At 55.2% G+C, this 14510-nt stretch overlaps 1 protein-coding gene across 1 annotated transcript in view; it reads right to left on the reverse strand.

Moving 5' to 3' along the window:
* LOC144740510 (uncharacterized) overlaps positions 1-14510 on the reverse strand; it is a gene marked incomplete at its 3' end in the record, with an annotated part of 70092 nt that overhangs the window by 39714 nt on the left and 15868 nt on the right. Inside the window, exons 4-7 of the mRNA XM_078623356.1 lie at positions 14289-14509; positions 12602-12769; positions 7824-7958; positions 6838-7088 (exon numbers count right to left, since the gene is read on the reverse strand). Of these exons, the coding sequence (XP_078479482.1) occupies positions 6838-7088; positions 7824-7958; positions 12602-12769; positions 14289-14509 (775 nt within the window). The remainder of the gene's footprint in view (positions 1-6837; positions 7089-7823; positions 7959-12601; positions 12770-14288; position 14510) is intronic.

Genomic DNA, 14510 nt, shown 5'->3' on the forward strand with positions numbered 1-14510 from the left:
CCATGTCACACCACACTCACCACACGCCACGCCACATCACACCACAATCACCACACGCCATGTCACAGCACACTCAACACACGCCACTCCACGTCACACCATACGCAATACTACGTCACACCACACTCACCACATGCCACGCCACGTCACACCACACTCATCATACGCGACTCCACGTCAAACCACGCTCACCACACGCCACATCACACCACACTCACCACACACAACACCACGTCAAACCACGTGACACCACGTCACCACTCATGCAGGGCCTCACCTGCACGACGTCCACACGAAGGCTGAACAAAAGTGACAGCTCGTCACTCGGAGGAACGAGGGAAGAGCAGAGCGACACAGAGTGACGTAGAGCAACGCAGAGTGACACAGAGTGACACAGAGTGACGTAGAGCAACAGAGAGCAACACAGAGCGACACAGAGTGACACAGAGTGACACAGAGTGACACAGAGTGACACAGAGTGATGCAGAGTGACACAGAGTGATGCAGAGTGATGCAGAGTGACACAGAGTGACACAGAGTGACACAGAGTGATGCAGAGTGACACAGAGTGATGCAGAGTGATGCAGAGTGACGTAAAGCAACAGAGAGCAACACAGAGGGACACAGTGTGACACAGAGTGACACAGAGTGACACAGAGTGACACAGAGTGACACAGAGTGACAGTGTGACACAGAGTGACACAGAGCGACACAGAGCGACACAGAGTGACACAGAGTGACACAGAGTGACACAGAGTGATGCAGAGTGACACAGAGCGACACAGAGTGACACAGAGTGACACAGAGTGACACAGAGCGACACAGAGTGACACAGAGCGACACAGAGTGACACAGAGTGACACAGAGTGACACAGAGTGATGCAGAGTGACACAGAGTGACACAGAGTGACACAGAGTGACACAGAGTGACACAGAGTGACACAGAGTGACACAGAGCGACACAGAGTGACACAGAGTGACACAGAGTGACACAGAGCGACACAGAGTGACACAGAGCGACACAGAGTGACACAGAGTGACACAGAGCGACACAGAGCGACACAGAGCGACACAGAGTGACACAGAGTGACACAGAGCGACACAGAGTGACACAGAGCGACACAGAGCGACACAGAGCGACACAGAGTGACACAGAGCGACACAGAGTGACACAGAGCGACACAGAGCGACACAGAGCGACACAGAGCGACACAGAGCGACACAGAGTGACACAGAGCGACACAGAGCGACACAGAGCGACACAGAGCGACACAGAGCGACACAGAGTGACACAGAGTGACACAGAGCGACACAGAGCGACACAGAGTGACACAGAGTGACACAGAGCGACACAGAGCGACACAGAGTGACACAGAGCGACACAGAGTGACACAGAGTGACACAGAGTGACACAGAGCGACACAGAGTGACACAGAGTGACACAGAGTGACACAGAGCGACACAGAGTGACACAGAGCGACACAGAGTGACACAGAGTGACGCAGAGCAACACAGAGCGACACAGAGTGACACAGAGTGACACAGAGTGACACAGAGCGACACAGAGCGACACAGAGCGACACAGAGCGACACAGAGTGACACAGAGTGACACAGAGCGACACAGAGCGACACAGAGCGACATAGAGTGACACAGAGCGACACAGAGCGACACAGAGTGACGCAGAGTGACGCAGAGTGACACAGAGCGACACAGAGCGACACAGAGCGACACAGAGCGACATAGAGTGACACAGAGCGACACAGAGCGACATAGAGTGACACAGAGCGACACAGAGCGACACAGAGCGACACAGAGTGACACAGAGCGACACAGAGCGACACAGAGCGACACAGAGTGACACAGAGCGACACAGAGCGACACAGAGCGACACAGAGCGACACAGAGCGACACAGAGCGACACAGAGCGACACAGAGTGACACAGAGCGACACAGAGCGACACAGAGTGACACAGAGTGACACAGAGCAACACAGAGCGACACAGAGTGACACAGAGCGACACAGAGTGACACAGAGTGACACAGAGCGACACAGAGTGACACAGAGTGACGTAAAGCAACACAGAGCAACACAGAGCGACACAGAGCGACACAGAGTGACACAGAGCGACACAGAGTGACACAGAGTGACACAGAGCGACACAGAGTGACACAGAGCGACACAGAGTGACACAGAGTGACACAGAGTGACACAGAGCGACACAGAGCGACACAGAGTGACACAGAGTGACACAGAGCGACACAGAGTGACACAGAGCGACACAGAGTGACACAGAGCGACACAGAGCGACACAGAGTGACACAGAGCGACACAGAGCGACACAGAGTGACACAGAGTGACACAGAGCGACACAGAGTGACACAGAGCGACACAGAGTGACACAGAGTGACACAGAGCGACACAGAGTGACACAGAGCGACACAGAGTGACACAGAGCGACACAGAGTGACACAGAGTGACACAGAGCGACACAGAGTGACACAGAGTGACACAGAGCGACACAGAGTGACACAGAGCGACACAGAGTGACACAGAGTGACACAGAGCGACACAGAGTGACACAGAGTGACACAGAGCGACGCAGAGTGACACAGAGTGACACAGAGTGACACAGAGTGACACAGAGTGACACAGAGCGACACAGAGTGACACAGAGCGACACAGAGTGACACAGAGCGACACAGAGTGACACAGAGTGACACAGAGTGACACAGAGTGACACAGAGCGACACAGAGTGACACAGAGTGACACAGAGTGACACAGAGCGACACAGAGTGACACAGAGTGACACAGAGTGACACAGAGCGACACAGAGTGACACAGAGTGACACAGAGCGACACAGAGTGACACAGAGCGACACAGAGTGACACAGAGTGACACAGAGTGACACAGAGCGACACAGAGTGACACAGAGTGACACAGAGCGACACAGAGTGACACAGAGTGACACAGAGTGACACAGAGCGACACAGAGTGACACAGAGCGACACAGAGTGACACAGAGTGACACAGAGTGACACAGAGTGACACAGAGTGACAAAGTGACACAGAGTGACACAGAGTGACAAAGTGACACAGAGTGACACAGAGTGACGTAAAGCAACAGAGAGCAACACAGAGCGACACAGAGTGACACAGAGTGACACAGAGCGACACAGAGTGACACAGAGCGACACAGAGTGACGTAGAGTGACACAGAGTGACGTAGAGTGACACAGAGTGACACAGAGCGACACAGAGTGACACAGAGCGACACAGAGTGACGTAGAGTGACACAGAGTGACACAGAGCGACACAGAGTGACACAGAGCGACACAGAGTGACGTAGAGTGACACAGAGTGACGTAGAGTGACACAGAGTGACACAGAGCGACACAGAGTGACGTAGAGTGACACAGAGTGACGTAGAGTGACACAGAGTGACGTAGAGCAACAGAGAGTGACACAGAGTGAAGGAGAGCAACAGCGATAGCAAAACCTAAACCCAGAATTACCCCTCTCCTACCAATGACAATCACAATAACCCTCCATCTAACCATCACAACACTCACCCTACCTTCACCATCACACTCACCATTACAATCACAATAACCCTCCATCTAACCATCACGACACTCACCCTACCCTCACCATCACACTCACCATTACAATCACAATAACCCTCCATCTAACCATCACAACACTCACCCTACCTTCACCATCACACTCACCATTACAATCACAATAACCCTCCATCTAACCATCACAACACTAACCCTACCCTCACCATCACACTCACCATGACAATCACAATAACCCTCTATCTAACCATCACAACACTAACCCTACCCTCACCATCACACTCACCATGACAATCACAATAACCCTCCATCTAACCATCACAACACTCACCCTACCCTCACCATCACACTCACCATGACAATCACAATAACCCTCCATCTAACCATCACGACACTCACCCTACCCTCACCATCACACTCACCATGACAATCACAATAACCCTCTATCTAACCATCACAACACTAACCCTACCCTCACCATCACACTCACCATGACAATCACAATAACCCTCCATCTAACCATCACAACACTCACCCTACCCTCACCATCACACTCACCATGACAATCACAATAACCCTCCATCTAACCATCACAACACTAACCCTACCCTCACCATCACACTCACCATTACAATCACAATAACCCTCCATCTAACCATCACAACACTCACCCTACCCTCACCATCACACTCACCATTACAATCACCCTCCATCTAACCATCACAACACTCACCCTACCTTCACTATCACACTCACCATTACAATCACAATAACCCTCCATCTAACCACCACCACACTAACCCTACCCTCACCACCACCACCACACTCACCCAACCCTCACCACCACCACACTCACCCTACCCTCACCACCACCACACTCACCCTACCCTCACCACCACCACACTCACCCTACCCTCACCACCACCACACTCACCCTACCCTCACCACCACCACACTCACCCTACCCTCACCACCACCACACTAACCCTCACCACCACCACACTCACCCTACCCTCACCACCACCACACTCACCCTACCCTCACCACCACCACACTCACCCTACCCTCACCACCACCACACTCACCCTACCCTCACCACCACCACACTAACCCTCACCACCACCACACTCACCCTACCCTCACCACCACCACACTCACCCTACCCTCACCACCACCACACTCACCCTACCCTCACCACCACCACACTCACCCTACCCTCACCACCACCACACTCACCCTACCCTCACCACCACCACACTAACCCTACCCTCACCACCACCACACTCACCCTACCCTCACCACCACCACACTCACCCTACCCTCACCACCACCACACTAACCCTACCCTCACCACCACCACACTCACCCTACCCTCACCACCACCACCACACTCACCCAACCCTCACCACCACCACACTAACCCTACCCTCACCACCACCACACTCACCCTACCCTCACCACCACCACACTCACCCTACCCTCACCACCACCACACTCACCCTCACCACCACCACACTCACCCTACCCTCACCACCACCACACTCACCCTACCCTCACCACCACCACACTCACCCTACCCTCACCACCACCACACTAACCCTACCCTCACCACCACCACACTCACCCTCACCACCACCACACTAACCCTACCCTCACCACCACCACACTAACCCAACCCTCACCACCACAACACTAACCCTACCCTCACCACCACCACACTCACCCAACCCTCACCACCACCACACTCACCCTCACCATCACCACACTAACCCTACCCTCACCACCACCACAATAACCCAACCCTCACCACCACAACACTAACCCTACCCTCACCACCACCACACTCACCCAACCCTCACCACCACCACACTCACCCTACCCTCACCACCACCACACTCACCCTCACCACCACCACACTCACCCTACCCTCACCACCACCACACTCACCCTACCCTCACCACCACCACACTCACCCTACCCTCACCACCACCACACTCACCCTACCCTCACCACCACCACACTCACCCTACCCTCACCACCACCACACTCACCCTACCCTCACCACCACCACACTCACCCTACCCTCACCACCACCACACTCACCCTACCCTCACCACCACCACACTAACCCTCACCACCACCACACTCACCCTACCCTCACCACCACCACACTCACCCTACCCTCACCACCACCACACTCACCCTACCCTCACCACCACCACACTCACCCTACCCTCACCACCACCACACTCACCCTACCCTCACCACCACCACACTAACCCTACCCTCACCACCACCACACTCACCCTACCCTCACCACCACCACACTCACCCTACCCTCACCACCACCACACTAACCCTACCCTCACCACCACCACACTCACCCTACCCTCACCACCACCACACTCACCCAACCCTCACCACCACCACACTAACCCTACCCTCACCACCACCACACTCACCCTACCCTCACCACCACCACACTCACCCTACCCTCACCACCACCACACTCACCCTCACCACCACCACACTCACCCTACCCTCACCACCACCACACTCACCCTACCCTCACCACCACCACACTCACCCTACCCTCACCACCACCACACTAACCCTACCCTCACCACCACCACACTCACCCTCACCACCACCACACTAACCCTACCCTCACCACCACCACACTAACCCAACCCTCACCACCACAACACTAACCCTACCCTCACCACCACCACACTCACCCAACCCTCACCACCACCACACTCACCCTCACCATCACCACACTAACCCTACCCTCACCACCACCACAATAACCCAACCCTCACCACCACAACACTAACCCTACCCTCACCACCACCACACTCACCCAACCCTCACCACCACCACACTCACCCTACCCTCACCACCACCACACTCACCCTACCCTCACCACCACCACACTCACCCTACCCTCACCACCACCACACTCACCCTCACCACCACCACACTAACCCTACCCTCACCACCACCACACTAACCCAACCCTCACCACCACAACACTAACCCTACCCTCACCACCACCACACTCACCCAACCCTCACCACCACCACACTAACCCAACCCTCACCACCACAACACTAACCCTACCCTCACCACCACCACACTCACCCAACCCTCACCACCACAACACTCACCCAACCCTCACCACCACACTAACCCTACCCTCACCACCACCACACTAACCCTACCCTCACCACCAGACTAACCCTTCATCTCACCTCGTCCCCTCCTCCTCCTCATCGTCTTCCTCCTCGTGCTGCCCGTTCCTCCGCCTCTCCTCCCCCTCGCCCCGCTCCTCCTCGTGCCCCTCCTCCTCCTCCTCCTCGAGGGGGCCGCGTGGCCCCTCCACCTCCTCGCGGAGCTGCGTGAGGTGCGCCGCCACCTCGTCGCGCCGCACCGTCTCCCGCGCCGTCCTCTCCGCCTGCGCCTCCGCGTCCTGGAGGCGGCTGCTCAGCATCGCCGAGCTCGCCTGGTGGGGGGGGGGGGGGGGGGGGGGGGAGTGAGGGGGTGAGCGACGAGGTGAGCGAGGAAGTGAGCGAGGAAGCGAGTGAGGAGGTGAGCGACGAGGTGGGTGAAGAAGCGAGTGAAGAGGTGAGTGAGGAGCTGAGCGAGGAGACGAGTGCGGAGGTGAGCGAATAGGTGAGCGAGGAAGCGAGCGAGGAGGTGAGTGAGGAGGTGAGCGAGGGGGCGAGCAAGGAGGTGAGCGACGAGGCGGGTGAGGAGGCGAGCGAGGAAGCGAGTGAGGAGGTGAGCGAATAGGTGAGCGAGGAAGCGAGTGAGGGGGCGAGCAAGGAGGTGAGCAAGGAGGTGAGCGACGAAGTGGGTGAGGAAGCGAGCGACGAGGCGGGTGAGGAAGCGAGTGAGGAGGTGAGCGAGGAAGCGAGTGAGGTGGTGAGTGAGGAGGTGAGCGAGGGGGCGAGCAAGGAGGTGAGCGACGAGGCGGGTGAGGAGGCGAGTGAGGAGGTAAGTGAGGTGAGCAAGGAGGTGAGCGAGGAGACGAGTTCGGAGGTGAGCGAATAGGTGAGCGAGGAAGCGAGCGAGGAAGTGAGCGAGTAGACGAACGAGGAGGTAAGTGAGGTGAGCAAGAAGGTGAGCGACGAGGTGGATGAAGAAGCAAGTGAGGAGGTGAGCGACGAGGCGGGTGAGGAAGCGAGCGACGAGGTGAGCGACGTGGCGAGCGACGTGGCGGGCGAGCAAGCGCCACCTGCAGCGCACGCAGCTGCTGCAGCAGCCGCTGGTTCTCCTGCTCGTGGGCCCGCGCCTGACCCGCCTGCTCGATGGCGGCCTCCAGCGCCTCCTTCTCCCGCTGGAGCTCCGCCAGCAGCGCCGCCTGCTCGCCCTGCAGGCGCACGAGACGACGGGGGCGCGGTGCGAGTGGTTCCGTGCCTGATCATTGGTTTTTTTAAATCCTTTATATTAAGTTCGCTTGCTTGCGCTCGCTTGCTTGCTTGCGCGCTTACGACCGTGCAAATCTTTCGGTCGTTTTTTTAACCCACTTGCCGTGATCCAATCGAGCTGACATTTTGCACACGGACTCGTTGTGCGTGACAATTTATTTTCGTGGAAATGTTTTTCCATAACTTTACAGTATTTAGGAAAAAATAAATTAAATATTTAATTACCAATTGCTTAATGGTGGCAGGCAATCATCTGACCCATAGGTGGCAGCCATCTCAAGCCAGAGGACGAGAGGACTCTAGCCGCCACGCATATAAAGGATTTAGAGTGAAAAACTTTTTTTTACGGGTTATACTTGTTTACCCTTCTATCTGGCAACAAAACTGACACTTTTTTTACAAGGAGTCATGTTTGCATAGACCACAATACCTGCGGTCATAATGCAAACAAAAAACACAACTCTGATAATGTATGCACTGTCCTTGAAGTTGATTGGTCCACACCCGAGACAGCTTTCCTTAGAGCCTAGTCTCACATGGTGTTGGACCAGATGACGCCAAAAGGCGCACAACTCAAAGACAATGCACCATCGGAGTATGAGAGCTCGGGGTAAGCATTTACACCATTGGAACCTCATTTGCCAGTAAAAATATAATTGTTTTTTTACCCTTCTATCTGGCAATAAAACTGACACCTTTTTACAAGGAGTCATGTTTACATAGACCACAATACCTGCTCAGGTAACTGGCGCTCACTGCTCAGGTAGCTCCTCCCACTGCTCAGGTAGCTCCTCCTACTGCTCAGGTAGCTCCTCCCACTGCTCAGGTAGCTCCGCCCACTGCTCAGGTAGCTCCTCCCCTCTGCTCAGGTAGCTGTAGGGGTCGGCACGGTTTGGCTCAAACCACCAAACCGCGGTTTGAACCGAACCAAATCGGTTTGGTTTGGCTCTGTTTGAACTGGTTCGGTTTGGTTTGGGGCTACGAAAACCGACTCGGTTTGGCTCGGACAGGGTGGAACCGGCTCAAACTAGTTTGGTTCAAGCCAACTTAAGAGGTTTGGTTTAGCTTAGTTTGGTTTGGTTTTGGTTTGGTTTGGTTCAGTCGTCGCTGGTTTGGTTTGGATTGCTCAATTTGAAACCAGTTTGAGTCGGTTCAAACCGTGCCGACCCCTAGGTAGCTCCTTCTACTGCTCAGGTAGCTCCTCCTACTGCTCAGGTAGCTCCACCCACTGCTCAGGTAGCTCCTCCCACTGCTCAGGTAGCTCCTCCCACTGCTCAGGTAGCTCCTCCCACTGCTCAGGTAGCTCCTCCCACTGCTCAGGTAGCTCCGCCCACTGCTCAGGTAGCTCCTCCCACTGCTCAGGTAGCTCCTCCCACTGCTCAGGTAGCTCCGCCCACTGCTCAGGTAGCTCCTCCCACTGCTCAGGTAGCTCCTCCTACTGCTCAGGTAGCTCCTCCCACTGCTCAGGTAGCTCCGCCCACTGCTCAGTTAGCTCCTCCCACTGCTCAGGTAGCTCCTACTGCTCAGGTAGCTCCACCCACTGCTCAGGTAGCTCCTCCCACTGCTCAGTTAGCTCCGCCCACTGCTCAGGTAGCTCCTCCCACTGCTCAGGTAGCTCCTCCCACTGCTCAGGTAGCTCCTCCTACTGCTCAGGTAGCTCCTCCTACTGCTCAGGTAGCTCCTCCTACTGCTCAGGTAGCTCCTCCTACTGCTCAGGTAGCTCCTCCTACTGCTCAGGTAGCTCCTCCTACTGCTCAGGTAGCTCCTCCTACTGCTCAGGTAGCTCCTCCTACTGCTCAGGTAGCTCCTCCCACTGCTCAGGTAGCTCCTCCTACTGCTCATGTAGCTCCTCCTACTGCTCAGGTAGCTCCTCCCACTGCTCAGGTAGCTCCTCCTACTGCTCAGGTAGCTCCTCCTACTGCTCAGGTAGCTCCGCCCACTGCTCAGGTAGCTCCTCCTACTGCTCAGGTAGCTCCTCCTACTTCTCAGGTAGCTCCTCCCACTGCTCAGGTAGCTCCGCCCACTGCTCAGGTAGCTCCTCCTACTGCTCAGGTAGCTCCGCCTACTGCTCAGGTAGCTCCTCCTACTGCTCAGGTAGCTCCTCCTACTGCTCAGGTAGCTCCTCCCCTCTGCTCAGGTAGCTCCTCCTACTGCTCAGGTAGCTCCTCCTACTGCTCAAGTAGCTCCTCCTACTACTCAGGTAGCTCCTCCTACTACTCAGGTAGCTCCGCCCATTGCTCAGGTAGCTCCTCCTACTGCTCAGGTAGCTCCACCCACTGCTCAGGTAGCTCCTCCCACTGCTCAGGTAGCTCCGCCCACTGCTCAGGTAGCTCCTCCCACTGCTCAGGTAGCTCCTCCTACTGCTCAAGTAGCTCCTCCTACTGCTCAGGTAGCTCCTCCCACTGCTCAGGTAGCTCCTCCTACTGCTCATGTAGCTCCTCCTACTGCTCAGGTAGCTCCGCCCACTGCTCAGGTAACCCCGCCAATTTCCCACCCATCTCGAGTCGAGGTTGAGGCCAAAATACTTGAACTTCTCTAGCACCGTGCAGAGCCAAACGTGCGAAAATAAAAACTATTAAAACATTTTTATTTTTACCAGGTAAGGCCGCACTGAGCCATATAGCTCTTTTTTTTATCAGAAGCGACCTGGACACAAATGATAGCTCAACGAAGCGGCGCACCATGTGGAAATGTTTTGCAGTAGCCAAAAACACGAAACGCGTGATGTTGATTCTAAATGCAGAGGGAAAAACCGGAGGAGCCGGAGAAAAATCCACGCGACCCCGGGGAGAGAGAGACACGCAAACTCCAAACATACAGCAGGCATCAGGGTCGGGATCGAACCCACGACCTCCTGCATACCAGGCGAGGTAGTTAACATCTCCTAGTCACCGTGATGATGATGAGAGAGACGCAAACTCCAAACATACAACAGGAATCAGGGTCGGGATCAGAACCCACGACCTCCTGCATACCAGGCGAGGTAGTTAACATCTCCTAGCCACCGTGATGATGATGAGAGAGACACGCAAACTCCAAATATACAGCAGCAGGCGTCAGGGTCGGGATCGAACCCACGACCTCCTGTATACCAGGCGAGGTAGTCAACATCTCCTAGTCACCGTGATGATGATGAGAGAGACGCAAACTCCAAACATACAACAGGAATCAGGGTTGGGATCAGAACCCACGACCTCCTGCATACCAGGCGAGGTAGTTAACATCTCCTAGCCACCGTGATGATGATGAGAGAGAGAGACACGCAAACTCCAAATATACAGCAGCAGGCATCAGGGTCGGGATCGAACCCACGACCTCCTGTACACCAGGCGAGGTAGTTAACATCTCCTAGCCACCGTGCAACGAGTTGAAACGAGCTGATGAAAATTAGGCAAAACAGCCCGACTTTCAAAAACGACTACGGCATGGATGGGGTTAGAGTGTGGGGGGGAGCGGGGGGGGGGCACCAGGACAGACTTCCTGGAGCCACCCGGACGGGCCGGGCCAACCCAGGAGGGGGCTCGGTGGCCCCTCCCCCCGACAACGGCCGGCTTCGTGCGCTCACAGCTCACGTCTTGATTGTACTGCTGATTATTGGCACCATCTGTCTTGTGTGAAGGACAGATGGTGATGGGGGTGGGAGGGAGGAAGGGGGAGGGGGAAGGGAGGGAGGAAAGGGAGAAAGGAGGGCGCCATGGTGGTGAGATGTTGACTACCTCGCCTGGTGTACAGGAGGTCGTGGGTTCGATCCCGACTCCTGACGCCTGCTGCTGCTGTATATTTGGAGTTTGCGTGTCTCTCTCTCTCTCATCATCACGGTGGCTAAGAGATGTTGACTACCTCGCCTGGTGTGCAGGAGGTCGTGGGTGCGATCCCGACCCTGACGCCTGCTGCTGTGTATTTGGAGTTTGCGTGTCTCTCTCATCATCATCACGGTGGCTAGGAGATGTTGACTACCTCGCCTGGTGTGCAGGAGGTCGTGGATTCGATCCCGACCCTGACGCCTGCTGCTGTATATTTGGAGTTTGCGTGTCTCTCTCTCTCCCCGTGGTCGCGTGGATTTTTCTCCAGGTCCTCCGGTTTTTCCTTCGGCATTTAGAATCCACATCATGCGTTCAGAACATTTGGCCGCAATACATTTCCACACCCTTGGTTGAGCCATCATTTGTGATAGCCAGGTCTTACGTGGTAAAATACAAAACAGTTTAATAGTTTAGTTTAAATTTCGATTTAAAGCTTTCGTGACTGCAGGGATTCATCTTCTTGGTTCTTTCGGTAAAGTCACGTAGAAGGGAAATAATAAAAAAATAAAATTAAAACATAATAAAATAATTCTCAGTGAGAATTATTTTATTATGTTTTATTTTTATTCTCACTGAGAATTATTTTATTATGTTTTATTTTTATCATTTTATTATTTCCCTTCTACGTGACTTTACCGGAAGAACCAAGAATATGAATCCCTGCAGTCACGAAAGCTTCAAATTAAAAATATTTTTTGTATTGTTTTATATTTTTTTAATTTTATTATTTCCCTTCTAACCGACTTTACCGACAGTTAGCCAAGAAGATGAGTTTCGTTCACCTTGCTGCGCTGGTGCTGGGCACGCAGCTGGTCCTGCAGCTGCTGCTGCTCGATCTCCATCTCGTCGAGTTGGGCCTGCAGCTGGGCGTCTCGCTCGCCCTGCTCTCCCTGCAGCGACGCGTTGGCCTCCTGCTGCTCCTGCAGCAGCCGCTCCAGCTCCAACACCTCCTTTTAGCGCACGTCCGGGGCAGCATAGCAAGTGGGTTAAGACTCCCGTCTGCAAGGGAAGCGTCGGTGTCGTCGTCGGCGTCGTCGTCGTCGGCGTCGTCCCACTTTGCACGCACGTTTTTAAATCCTTTATATTAAGTTCGCTTGCGCGCTTACGACCGTTCAAATCCTTCGGTCGTTTTTTAACCCACTTCCCGTGATCCAATCGAGCTGCCGTTTTGCACACAGACTCGTTGTGCGTGACAATTAATGTTCGTGAAAAAAAAATTACAAAATTTTACACTGTTTAGGGAATTTTTTAAAAATATTTAATTACCAATTGTTTAATGCTGCCAGACAATCATCTGACCCATAGGTGGCAGCCATCTCAAGCCAGAGGACGAGGATTTATAGTGAAAAATTTTGCTTTTACGGGTTAATTTTTTTCTTTCCCCGAGTGCTGCGCCGTTTCCTCCCGCGTTGTGCGAGCGCTCGTTAAATAGGAGTTTGACAAACTTGCCAATGTAGGGGTCTGCCACGGTGGTGAGATGTTAACTACCTTTCCTGGTATATGCAGAAGGTCGTGGGTTCGATCCCGACCCTGAAGCCTGCATAGTTAGAGTTTGCATGTTCTCAGGTGTGATGGATCGGTGCGGTGGTGCGGTGTAGTGGTGCAGTGTGATGGATCGGTGCGGTGGTGCGGTGGTGCGGTGTAGTGGTGCGGTGTGATGGATCGGTGCGGTGGTGCGGTGGTGTGGTGTAGTGGTGCGGTGTGATGGATCGGTGCGGTGGTGCGGTGGTGCGGTGTAGTGGTGCGGTGTGATGGATCGGTGCGGTGGTGCGGTGTAGTGGTGCGGTGTGATGGATCGGTGCGGTGGTGCGGTGTAGTGGTGCGGTGTGATGGATCGGTGCGGTGGTGCGGTGGTGCGGTGTAGTGGTGCGGTGTGATGGATCGGTGCGGTGGTGCGGTGTAGTGGTGCAGTGTGATGGATCAGTGTAGTGGTGCGGTGGTGCGGTGTGATGGATCGGTGGTGCGGTGTAGTGGTGTGGTGTGATGGATCGGTGCGGTGGTGCGGTGTAGTGGTGCGGTGTGATGGATCGGTGCGGTGGTGCGGTGTAGTGGTGCGGTGTGATGGATCGGTGCGGTGGTGTGGTGTAGTGGTGCGGTGTGATGGATCGGTGCGGTGGTGCGGTGTAGTGGTGCAGTGTGATGGATCGGTGTAGTGGTGCGGTGGTGCGGTGTGATGGATCGGTGGTGCGGTGTAGTGGTGCGGTGTGATGGATCGGTGCGGTGGTGCGGTGTAGTGGTGCGGTGTGATGGATCGGTGCGGTGGTGCGGTGTAGTGGTGCGGTGTGATAGATCGGTGGTGCGGTGTAGTGGTGCGGTGTGATGGATCGGTGCGGTGGTGCGGTGTAGTGGTGCGGTGTGATGGATCGGTGCGGTGGTGCGGTGGTGCGGTGTAGTGGTGCGGTGTGATGGATCGGTGCGGTGGTGCGGTGCAGCGGTGCGGTGCGGCACAGCTACTGTTGCGACGCGCACCTTACGCATGGCGTCCGCATCTTCGGCCACCACCTCCAGCTCCTGCTTGTCCTGCTGCAGCTGAGCGAGGCGGCGCTGCAGCTCCTCATTCTCCTGCTGCAGGCGCCCGCATGCCTCGCCGGCCTGGCGCGCCCGGTCCTGCACGCCCGACAGGTACTGCTGCAGCCCCGCGATGATGCCCTCCAGGTCACGCTTTAGCGCGTCGTTCGCGGCAATCTGGCC

This window comes from Lampetra planeri, unplaced genomic scaffold, assembly GCF_965212315.1.
Source record: "Lampetra planeri unplaced genomic scaffold, kcLamPlan1.2.h2 scaffold_223, whole genome shotgun sequence".
In the NCBI taxonomy this organism is placed as follows: Eukaryota; Metazoa; Chordata; class Hyperoartia; order Petromyzontiformes; family Petromyzontidae; genus Lampetra; species Lampetra planeri.